This window comes from Stegostoma tigrinum, chromosome 18, assembly GCF_030684315.1.
Source record: "Stegostoma tigrinum isolate sSteTig4 chromosome 18, sSteTig4.hap1, whole genome shotgun sequence".
NCBI lineage: Eukaryota > Metazoa > Chordata > Chondrichthyes > Orectolobiformes > Stegostomatidae > Stegostoma > Stegostoma tigrinum.
In genome coordinates this window covers 775,103-787,692 of record NC_081371.1, presented here as the reverse complement: position 1 = coordinate 787,692, position 12,590 = coordinate 775,103, and the positions used below count along the sequence as shown (strand labels likewise).

Below are 12,590 nucleotides of genomic sequence, written 5' to 3'. Positions count from 1 at the left end.
AATGAGTAAGTTTTTGTGTATGTTACATTCTAGCAAGGTAACTAATTGGGCAGAGATAGTAGGAACTGCTGGTGCTGGAGAATCTGAGATAACACTGTATGAAGCTGGATGAACACAGCATGCCAAGCAGCATTTTCTGAAGAAGGGTCCCGACCCGAAACATCAAACTTTCCTGCTCCTCTAATGCTGCTTGGCCTGCTGTGTTCATCCAGCTTCACATCGTGTTAACTAATTGGACATCAGGGTTTCTGGGAGAAATTTTCTGGATTTGGTTCTTTTTTGATATTAGAGGAAATACCCAGAATTTGAAAATAAAGGTTTTTTTATTGTAGTTTCAGTTTGGGGCAGTTCTGCAAAAGTCCTTGGATGAAGATGGATGAGTAAAACAGGGCTCTTGAGAAAGGGAGGCAATAGTAAAATTAAGTTACCTAAGAGATAGAAGTTTTGTTTAGCTGGTTTATGTAAACAGTTTGGAGATGGGGCTTGAGGGCTGAATGTCTAAATTTGCAGATAATACTAAGCTACAGAGAATAGTGAATTGTGAAGATGATGCTGAGCAACTGCAGAAGAACGTTGATACATTGACCAAATGGGCAGACACCTGTTAGATGAATTTCAATGCAGAGATATGTGAAGCAATGCATTTTGGTAGAATAAACATGGAGAGTCGATATAGGCTCAATTGTACAACTTCGAGGGACAGATTCCATAGGAGGTATTGAGAGAGAGCTGGATATATATTTGAAAGTGATGAGTTAAGGCTGGAGAGTGGGAGTAGCTGGGTAGCTTGTTTGGGAGCCAGTACAGACATAATGGGTCAAATGACCTCTTTCCGTTCTGTAAAATTCTATGATTCTGTGATTCATAATAGTTCCAGACCAGAATTTTTTGAATAAGACCGTGAACAGGTTATTTGAAGCTGAGAATGTTTAAACATCAGTGTTTGAAAGTTCCAGGAGAAGCCCTCAGATTTTCCACACTGGGACTTAAAGTCACAGTGAAATTAAACCTATCCAGGTGGTAGGGAAAGGGATTCTTCTCTGGTGTGAGCAGTGTGCCTGACTGCTTTCAATATCTTCCCAAAGTTGTTGTATACAGTCAGTGGAATCCCTGTCCTATTCTATAGAGGCAGTATGTCCACAGTACTGTTGTATACAGTTAAGTGGCTTCACTGATAATGGGAACTGCAGATGCTGGAGAATCCGAGATAACAAAGTGTGGAGTTGGATGAACACAGCAGGCCAAGCAGCATCTTAGGACCACAAAAGCTGACGTTTCGGGCCTAGACCCTTCATCAGAAAAAGTTCTAAAGATGAAGAGTCTAGGCCCGAAACGTCAGCTTTTGTGGTCCTAAGATGCTGCTTGGCCTGCTGTGTTCATCCATCTCCACACTTTGTATTAAGTGGCTTCACTGTCCTGTTTTGTATAATCAATAGGTTGTCTCTCCAATTGTTTATAGGTTAATGTTTCCACTTCTCCTGTGAACAGTCTGTGTGTTTACTGTCCATTTGTGTAGTCATTGCTTTACCTTTCCTATATAAAAACCAAAAGAACTGCAGATGTTGTAAATCAGAAACAAAAACAGAAGTTGCTCAGCACATCCAGCAGCATCTATGAAGAGAAATCAGAGTTAATGTTTTGAGTCCAGTGACCCTTCCTCAAAACACTGTGACAGTAATATACTTCCTTCAATAAGGAGACCAAAACTGCACAGTACTCCAAGTGCAGTCTAACCAAGCTTCTATACAATTGAAGCAAGACTCCACTACTTGTGTACGCAAATCTTCTTGCTGAACCTACATGTCAGCCTTTAGTGACTAATCAATAAGGACATACTTTACAACCTCTGCACGTCCGTTTCTTCTGTAAAAGTGGATAACCTCACATTTACCACTTTTTATCCCATCTATCATGTTCTTGCCCAATTGCTAAACCTGTTCAAATCCTCCTGAAGTTGCCATCTTCCCTCACAGTGTTCATTCCTGCTTAGCTTTGTATCATCTGCGAATTTGGAAATATTACATTTGGTCCCCGGTTCCAGTTTTTAGGAGATGTTATTACACACCTCTGGCACAGGTGGGACTTGAACCCTTTCTTAGTCTGGGGGTAGGGACACTACCATGCACCACAAGAGGGCCCTTGGTCTCCAGTTCCAAATCATTGATACGTATTGTGAACAACTAGGGCCCAATAACTAACCCTTGTGATGTCTCCCTAGTCACAGACTGCCAATGTGAGAAACACACATTTATTCTGATTGGCTAAGAGACAGAAAATAGACGTTCATTAATCCATGCCAGTACATCACATCCATCCCAAATGTTTTATCTTTCTAACCAGCATCCTGCACAGGATCTTTAGAATTTTTTTTTTAGAAATTTTTTTTAGAATCCCAACAGTATGGAAGCACACCCTTTGGCCCAATAAGTCCTCACCAACCCTCAGACCATCCCACCCAGATTGATCCTCCTATAACCCACCTAATCTACACATGCATGAACACTATGGACAATTTAGCACAGTCAATCCACCTAAGCCTGGACAACTTTGGACAGTGAGAGGAAACTGGATCACCCAAAGGAAACCCACGCAGACACGGGGAGAATGAGCAAACTTCACACAGACAGTTGCCTGAGAGTTGAACTTGGGCCCGTGGTGCTGTGAGACATAAGTGCTAACCACTGAGCCACTGTATCCTAAGCTACATCCATTGCCTCTCATTTATCAATTTCATTAGTCTTCAAAAATCTCAAACAAGTTTGTCATAAATGATTTCAAATTTGCAAATTTATGCTGACTGTGTCCAATCAGATCATCGATACCCAAATGTCTATGTCCCATCCTTTATACTAGATTCCAGCAGTTTCCCTACTACTGATGTAAGGCTAATAGTCTTGGAGGTCAATTTTTCTTTTCTCATCTTGCTCCTATTTAAAATAGTGGACTGCCATTTGTCACCTTGTAATTGGTAGGAATCATTCCAGAATCTATAGAAATTTAGAAGATAATCACCAATGCATCAACTATCTCTGCAACAACTACCATCAGCACTGTGGGATGTGGACCATCAGATCCTGGAGATTTATCAACATGTAACCCCACTAATTTCACCAGTATAAGCTTCTTACTTATTTCCTTCAACTCCTCATCCTTATTAGTCACTTGGAGCTCTAGTTCTGAATGATTTTTTTCTATCTTTTGTCATTGAACACAGTCAGTGGGTTCCCTGTCCTGTTGTGGGTGAGTCAGTGATTCCCATATGCTGCTGTGTACAGTTGGTCAGTTCTCTGTGATACTGTGTACAGTTGGTCTCTCCCCTGTGCCATTGAGTACATTCAGTGTATCCCCTGTGCTGCTATGTACAGTTGGTCTCTCCCCTGTACTGCTGTGTGCAGTTGGTCTGTCCCCTGTACTGCTGGGTACAGTTGGCATTTCCTGTGTACTACTAGGTACAGTTGATTTTACCCCTGTGTTGCTGTGTACGGTCAGTGTTTTCTGTATGGTATAATTTATAGTCCATGTTGAATACTCCCTTTTCTCACCTTTTCTTCTATTTGCTTTTCGTTTTGTATAGGAGAAGGTTTCTCCTCCCCAGCTGCCAAGCGTGAACCCGGTTGAAGTGCCGGACTCCAAGATGCAGTACACTGATGGAGCTGCAGGTAGATGTTGTGCTCTGCTTGACAACGATTGGATTCCTTGCACAGTGAAGGGCAGCATTGCTAGGCTTTGCATTGAAATGAACAGATGGATTTACGAGGCAGGCAGCTCAACAGATTCAGAAAGCTAAGAAGTGAATCAGCAGGAGAACCTAATGTTCCAGCTGTCTGTCTGCTACTGCCCCAGTGTGGTGTGAGGAGATTCGCAGTCCAGAAGATAAGATTCCATAAGCAGTAAACTGAGACAGTGGCTTGTTCCTGGGGATGTTGCCGGTTTTCAGTTCCTCTCTTCCTCATGCTGTATTAAACGCCATCAGGACTGAGCCCTCATAGCACCTCACCCCACAGTTCCCTGACTCTCCATCTTTCCCCAGATTCACCCAAATTGTGCTTCTCTGATAAACAGAAAATTGACTTTGAGCATTGTCTCCACACTTCAACTGTGATAGCTACACAAATAAATTTGCTACCTCCAGTTTGACTCCGCCTGGATGTTTCAGTTAGCACCAGTTTTCAGCAAGGTTCCACCAGAAGTGTTGCCAATCTCATTAGTTAACTGGTCCAGATCTTCCAGTATCTGGGTAGTCATAGATTGGATATACCCCACCCCTCCCATTTCCCATGTACATTGTGATCCCTCAGAATTTCTGAGGTATTAACACTGTGGGAATTGTCCAGGTGGTTGAAACATCCAGTGGGTGAGTGCCAGGCAAACAGAAATCTTCATAAAATTCCAGACTGTGAGAGATATCTGAATTTCCCAACTCACTGACAGATCATTAGCCAGGGAATGTTAGACCACCCAGCTCCTGATTCTGGCCAATCTGGCTACCCACTGACCTTGCCAACTACTGTAGACACGACCCCTGGACAATCGCTTCCCCTCTAACTCACCAACTGCCCATTACCCCACACCTCCCACTGACCCAGTATCCAACTGGCACCAATCCAATCTCACTCACCCACTTCATCACGCTACCCCCTTACCCACCCAGGTCATTAGACCACCCCCTCACCCATCCAGATTGTCATCCTACCCGTCCCTCCACTCATCTCATCACCCTACTCCCTCACCCACCCTCATCAACCTATGCCCTCACCCATCTCATTACCATAATCTCTCACCCATCTCATCACCTAATCCCCCACCTACCTCATCACCCTATCCCCTCGTCCTCCTCATCATTCCTACTCCCTCACCCATCCACCTCGTCAGTCTGCCCTCTCACTCACCAACCTGCCTGCCCCTTCACCACTTCACCACTTACCCACCCCCACACCTTCTCCCTATAGCTTGTCAAAGACACTGTGGGACATTTCAATGGTGTTTGCTTTCCTGGAAACCTCAGCTAGAGTTATAAAAGTGAACATGGCTTCCCTGTGGGTTTCCTGAGATCGGTGAGGTTTGCAGGACTTCTTATCGAAAGACATGGCCCAAAAGATATTCCAGGTAAGTATGTGTATATAATTTTGTCTGATCTGGGTTGAAAGTAGGCATTCTCAAATTCATCCTGATCTTCAGCTCTGTAAAAGGCCTTTCAACCCATTGAGCCTTAACCAGTCAAAAACAATTAATTTTGATTCCAGCCTGGGGCAACTCACTGTATAGAATTTACATGGTCTCCCTGTGTCTGCATGGGTTTCTGCCACGTGGTTCGGTTTCCTCTGACAGTCCAAAGATGCACAAGTTAGGTGGACTGGCCATGCTACTTTTACCGATAGTGTTCAGGATGTGCAGGCTAAGTTGGTTAGCCATCGAAAATGTGGAGTTACAGATAAAGAGTGGAGGGCTAGATGTGGGAGGTCTGGGCTGGATGCATTTTGATGAGTTAGTGCTGATTCGATGGGCCAAATGGCCCCTCCCTCCACTATAGGGATTCTATGAACCACCTAACCAAATCCTGTTTTCTAGCACTTGGCTCATAACCTTGGCGTTACAATTATACATCTAACTATATGTTGTATGCCATCAGGGATTCTGTCTCTACCACCTTTAGGGGCAGTGAGTTCCAGCTTGCCATCATTATCATGTATTGCCTCGCCTTGTTTGTCCTGCCCAAGAGCATCACCTCACATTTATCCAGGTTGAATTCCATTTGCCATTGATCAGCCCACCTGACCAGCACATCGTTATCTTGTTGTAATCTAAGGCTATTATCCTCTCTGTTTACCAGCCCACCAATTTTTGTATCACCTGCAAAATTGCTGATCAGCCCTCCTACATTCAGTCTAATTCATTTATAACAGCCGCAAACAGCGAGTGTCCCAATGAACCCTGTGGGACCCCACTAGACACAAACCTCTTGTCGGTAAAACATTCCCCTCAACCACCACTGTCTGCTTCCTGATATTCCATCAATTGTGGATCTAATTGGCCAGATTTCCTTAGATCCCATGGGTTTTCACTTTTGCTATCAGTTTCTCATGTGGGATCTTATCAAAAGTCTTGCTGAAGTCCAAGTATATCAAAAGCATTGCCATCATCTGCTCACCTGGCCACCTCTTCGAAACATTCAGTCAGTTTGGCCAGACATGGCTTCCCCTTAACAAAACCATGCTGACTGCCTTGATTAATCTCATCAGCCTCTCCAAATGCAAATTAATTCTATCCCTCAGAAGTACTTCCAGTAGTTTACCCACCAGAGGTTAGACTGAATGGCCTGTAGCTTTCTGAACTCTGGATTCTGACTCAGGTTGGAAGATTTGCAACGGTAATGAATTCGTGATTACTTTCACAGCAACACCACAAATCAACCATTAGTCCCTGTGAGGATGGAGCTACAAGGCTGAGGCAGCTCACTTCTGGTTAATCCATAGACACTAACATTAAAGCAGTGAGTAATTGCACTCAAAGTATAATGTGGCAGGTCAAGATCCAATGTCTTGGTGACAGAGGAGGGTCCAGTAATCAGTGATTTTAAATCTAGTAGCACAATTGTGATAGCTAACCTGGTAACTGGTGGGGATTCATTACTGCTATGATCAATACTTGTCTAATAACTTGGTGATTCATGATCCAGTATCACAACAACTGATAGCGATCCAATCAATTGGTCATCCATTGAGGTGCGGTGACATAGGGATGGATGAGGATTCAGTTGTGTTGCAGACACTGAAATTAATCCAGTTAAATAGTAATGTGATCCAATGGAAGGGTGGCAAATGGGGATCCAACAATGTGGTGACTGACAGGGATCCAGTGGCACATTGACCAATGGAGATCCAGTCACATGCACATCAGTGAGTATCCTGCAAGATAGCCTTTGTTAGAAATAAAGTTATGTGGTGACTGTCGGTGATCTAATGACAATGTAACTGGTGATGCAGGGTTACAAAAACATAAGTAAAGAGATCCAGTGAGATGTTGACCAATAAAAATCCATTACGCAACAGTTCAGTGAAACATCAATGATTGGGGATAGAGCAATGCACTCACTGACTTCATGATAATCATGTGATATGGAAATGGATGGTGATCCACTGATATGATTTTGTGATCTGGTGAAACTATGGCTGTTTATGATCCACAATGACTGATACAGTGACCAGCAATCCAGTGACTGGTGATCTAGTGGCATGATGAAAGTTACCTAGTGACCTGGTGATGATCTAGTGACCGATCGGTAACATGATGACTGATGGTGATCCAGTAACATAGTGACTAATGGGTACTGTGACATGGCGATCAGTGCTGATCACTGATCCAGTTGACAGTTGATACATTGACATTGTGACTGATTGAAATCCAGTAAGATAGCAGCAGATTGATGCTCTATTCACAACCTATTGAGTGCATGTGTAACAGGTCAGAATCAATCTGAGTCTGGAAGCTGATACCAACGATCTATGTATCATGCCCACTCCTATCAGCACGTTGTGGAGGCAGCATAGATGAAGCCAATCACATTTGCTTAGAGAAGAACAAAGACTGGGAAAAATGACAATGCCTTGGAAGCAACAGCCAGGTCAGAACAAAACAAAATGTAATGGAGCAATGACTATGTAAATAAAGAAGAATTATAGAATGATTAGTAAATGCTGACAACGTTAAAAGCTAATGCCCCTGCTACTACTTCCCAGGTTACTGCAAGAGACAAGGGAAGAAATAGCCGGGGCATTAGAAGATATCTTAACATCCTCTTTGACCGCAGTTGAAGTTCCGAAGGACTGGCAATTAGCCAGTGCTGTCCCCTTGATTAAGAAAGGAAGCAGGGACAATCCAGGAAATCATAGGCCAGTGAGTCTGACATCTGTGGTGGGGAAGCTGTTGGAGAAGATACTGAGGGACAAGATATGTGCACATTTGGAAGAAAATTTTACTAGTTAATGATAGGCAGCATGGTTCTGGAAGGAGAAGGTCTTGCCTCACCAACCTGATTGAATTTTTTGAAGAGGTGACTAAGATAATTAGGGAGGGGCTGTGGATATAGTTTATATGAACCTTAATGAGGCATTTGTTAAAGTCCCACATGGCAGATTGATACTAAAATCACATCGGATTCAGGCTGGGCAGGCTAGACGGAACAAAACTGGCTCAGTCATAGAAGACAGAGTGGCGGTGGAACGGTGTTTTTCAGAATGGACTTGGGTAACAAGTGGTGTTCCACAGGGATCAGTCTTAGGTCCTCTGTTGCTTTTTATATATATAAATAATCTGGAGGAAAATGTGGGTGGTCTGATTAGTAAGTTTGTTGATGACACAAAGATTGGTGGAGTTGCTGGTAGTGCCAACAATTGTGAAAAGATACAACGGGATATAGATAGATTGGCAACTTGGGCACAGAAATGACAGATGGAACTTAATTGAGACAAAGGTGAGGTGATGCATTTTGGAGGACTAAATTTAGGTGTGAGTTATACTGTAAATGACAGAACCCTTAACATACAGATGGGTCTGGGCATGCAGGTCTACAATTCCCTAAAAGTGGCAACACAGGTGGACAAGGTGGTTAAGAAGGCATATGGCATGCTTGCCTTCATTGGCCAGGGCATGGAGTATAAGAATTGGCAAACTATATTGCAGCTAAATAAAACCCTTGTTAGGCCGCTTTTGGAGCATTGTGTGCAGTTTTGATCACCACATTACCAGAATGACTTGCAAGCTTTGCAAAGAGTGCAGAGAAGATTCACCAGGATGTTGCCTGGTCTTGAAGGCATAGGTAATGAGGAAAGGATGAAAAGACTAGGATTGTTTTCGCTGGGAAGATAGTGGCTGAGAGGAGACCTGATAGAGGTTTACAAAATTATGAGGCATAGATAGGACAGCTAGTCAGAGACTTTTTCCCAAGGTTGAAGTTTCAATTACATGGGGCACAGGCTCAAGGCAAGGGGGTGATGTTTAAGGGAGATGTGCGAGGGAAGATTTTCACACAGAGTGGTAGGAGCCTGGAATGCATTACCAGAAGCAAACAGACTGGCAACATTTGAGAGGTACCTGGATGGTTACATGAATATGGAGGGAATCGAGCGATATAAATAAATAAGGGCACAAGATTTGTCTTTTAGTTTAGTGAGGGCTTGATGATTGGCACAGGCTTGGAGGGCTGAAGGGCCTGTTCCTGCGCTGTACTTCTCTTTTGTTCTTATGACTGCAAATTTCTGAACTGGTCTTATGGAGGGAACAGAGCAAGTGTGTTAGTAGAAAAGAGACAGATTGATTGGAGAGGACAGAAGGTGAAAATAAAAACAATAGAGAAGGAGATCAGGTAAGGACGATGACACAAGAGAGCAATTGGAGAAGAAGCGGAGAGAGAATGCTAGAAGAGAGAATATTTGGGGAAGGAGGGAGGAGGGGAGTGAGAGTGATCAAAAAAGAATGAAAGTTATCTGATTAATCCAAGATGTTCTGATTGCTTGCTGAACCAGGGATGGGTGCATTTGCTTCTTTGCTGCAGGTTTAGCTATTGGTATGTAGCAATGGTAAGTTTGATTGGGAGAGTTAATGTCCTGGAGGCTTGGACTTCATTGCCTGAATGATTACTTGTATTAGTTCAAATGATTTCTTCAATTGTTTCTGCTTTTAGAAGGGTCTCCTGCAGGAAGAGCATTGCCCTACATTGCTCAGTATTTGTAATGTCAGACTTACCTGAATGTGAAGCCTGGCCTTTTGCCAACATGGAGTATCTGTGTGAAAGCTCTTTCTCAGTGTCCAGGTTGCCAGACTTTAATGGAGTTTTCACGAGGTTGTGAGAGAGATTCCAAACTCTTCAAAAGGCACTGGGGAAATCTCACAACCCAGTGCGGGCTTTGATAAGAGGAGGAACAATACAAAGAAAGGAAAATACAGGGCGAGAGAGATGGGGAATAAACGAGAGAAGGGGGAAAAGAAAGGTTTGTATTTCTGTCACAACTTTTCCAAATCAGAATGTCCAAGCAGGTAGCCCCAATCCCGTTTGCCTGACATTGATCATTGGGAAAGCACAGGAAGTTGAAAGAATTCTGAAAGAAGACTTAACAATTCCCTGAGAAAATGTAGTACATAAGATGATTCATGGCATGTAGATAATTCAGCTCTTCAAACCTGCTCCATTATTTAATACAATCATAGCTGATCTCACCTTGGGCTCAATTCCATTTTCCTACCTACTCCACAATACCCTTCAACCTGTTACTAATTAAAAATTTTCCTATCTCCTCCTTAAATTCACTCAGTGTCACAGCATTCACCATACTCCAAGGTAATGACTTCCACAGATTCACAACCCTTTGAGAGAAGTAATTCCTCCCCTTTTTTTTAAATCTGCCGCCACTTATCCTAAAACTATGACATCTCCTTGCCCCAAAAGAGGAAATATCTGTTTTACTTCTACATGCCCCCTTAAGGATCTTATATACCCCAATTTGATTCTTCTAAACTCTAAGAAGCATAAACCTGAACTGTTAAACCGCTCTTTGTATAATAAACCTTTCACCTCTGGAATTAATCTAGTGAAACTTCTCCAAATTGCCTCCAACATAGTTGTGTCCTTCCTCAGGTAAGGGGACCAGAACTGCACACAGTACTCCAGAAGTGGTCTCACTAATCCTTTGTACAGCTGCAAAAGCACATCTCTACTTTGATATTATAATCATTTAGCAATAAATGTCAGAATTCCATTTGACTCCTTAATTACCCGCAGTACCTGCGTATGAGCTTTCTGCGACAAGAGCATATGGAGATGCAATGAAAGTCAACGTGCAGTTATGAAGAAGAAATCATTACTTATTAGCACTTTTTTGACAACTAAGGTACCTCAAGGGGAAACCAAAGGGAGCAGCGTAGCTACATTTAAGTAAAAGGTTAATAAAAAGGAATGGCCCATGGAGTTGGGCTTAATCACAGACATAGGAGCTTCTAGAGAACAGCAAGAAAGACAATGGGCAAAAATGGGCTATTTTTAAGTTAGCACATAAGTACAGCAAACAGTTCAGAAGGTAACTGTCATGTTGGCCTTTATTGCATAGGGAATTAGATTACAGGAATGGAGAAGGCTTGCTGCAGTCGTACAGTTGACGAGAAGCTGAGTAGACTGGCTTGTTATACTGTGGAGTTTGAGAGGTGATCTCAATGAAGCAATTTAGATTCAGAAGGGGATTGACAGGTTTGACACTGAAAAGTGTTTCCTCACACTGAGGAATCTCGAGCGCAAGACTCAGGATCATGCGTCTTTCAGATTGCTATGGATGCTTCATCATTGATTATATTCAGGACTGAGATTTTTGGTCACTGTGCTGTGCTGTGCTGTGTTCTGCCATTCAGCTGACACAGTCTGTCTTCCCTCCTCCTGTTTGCCTTCCTAATTCTGTTAATCCAATGACTTTTAATGTCAGCAGATATTTAGTTATGTGTGATCTTTTTCACCTCTTCACCTGGTTCGTTATAAAGAGGTTTGTCTTCTTGTTCCAGTGGCGTTTACTGATGCCCTGGCAGAACCATGCCAGGCAAAGCGAATACGCAGTACGCCTGAAAGGATCGAGCTGGAAAATATCCGAGTTTCACTGGAGCGCGAGGAAGATCTCCAGGAGGTGCCTGAGGAGACACTTGCAGAACACAACCTGAGCAGTGCATTTCAGCAAATCAGCCAGGAGCCAGATAGCAGGTCTGTGTCTGTGTAAGTTGTGTGTGTTTGAGTTTGTGCGTGTTGCAGGGTTGTGATTGTAGAAAATGTGTCAGGTGGGACATAGGAAAAGTGTGTGTGGTCTAGGGGCAGAGAAACTGTTGGGGGAACAGAACGTGTGGAGATTTTGCGGAGGGTATGGGAGTGCAGAGAAACCGAGGGCAAGGTCTGGTGGGGGATGCAAAGTGTTGTGGGGGAGAGTCTGGGAGAGCACAGGTGTGTGTTTGGCCAGATTGTGGAGAGTGTCGGGGTATTGCAGAGCATCTGGTGGAGAATGTTTATGGGGTGTACAGGGATTGTGTGTGGGGTGTTGCAGAGAATGTGGGGGGTGATCAGAGAGGGGTGGAGTATTATAATGTATGTGTAGGGGGGCTAGGCGGAGTACTTGTATGTTGGGGGCTGATAGTGTGGGGGGTCAGAGTACATATATGAGGGGTGCAGAGAGTGTGAGGAGGAGAGACTGAGTTTGAGATGAGTGGAGACTGTTTGAGGCAGAGGATCAGTGTTGGTAGTATTGGTTGGCATCACTGCTGAGAATGTGGGGATAGGTTGTCGGGGCAGGTGGGAGGCTTGTTGTCAGGGAGAGAGCATGTGTTTGGAGGAGAGGGGTTGTCGGTGGTGCTGGACAGAAGGAGTGTAGCCTCCAAGGGTGGGGAGTGGGCATATCAGAGGAGGGGAAGTATGAGTGCTGGAGTGGGGGGTGGGGAGTGCCAGGGTAGGGAGAGTGTGGATGCTGGCAGAGGGCGGCATGTGAGTGCCAGGGGAGGGGAGTGTCAGGAGAGGGATAGCATGGATGCTGGGGGAGGGGGAGGAAAATGTGGGGGGAAAGGTTTGAATT

The 12,590-nt window shown here is 43.8% G+C and overlaps 1 protein-coding gene across 1 annotated transcript in view; it reads left to right on the top strand.

The window, feature by feature from the left end:
* Positions 1-12,590, top strand: part of LOC125460785 (protein-methionine sulfoxide oxidase mical3a-like) — a 374,391-nt gene that overhangs the window by 227,381 nt on the left and 134,420 nt on the right. Inside the window, exons 28-29 of the mRNA XM_059652260.1 lie at positions 3,575-3,659; positions 11,542-11,734. Of these exons, the coding sequence (XP_059508243.1) occupies positions 3,575-3,659; positions 11,542-11,734 (278 nt within the window). The remainder of the gene's footprint in view (positions 1-3,574; positions 3,660-11,541; positions 11,735-12,590) is intronic.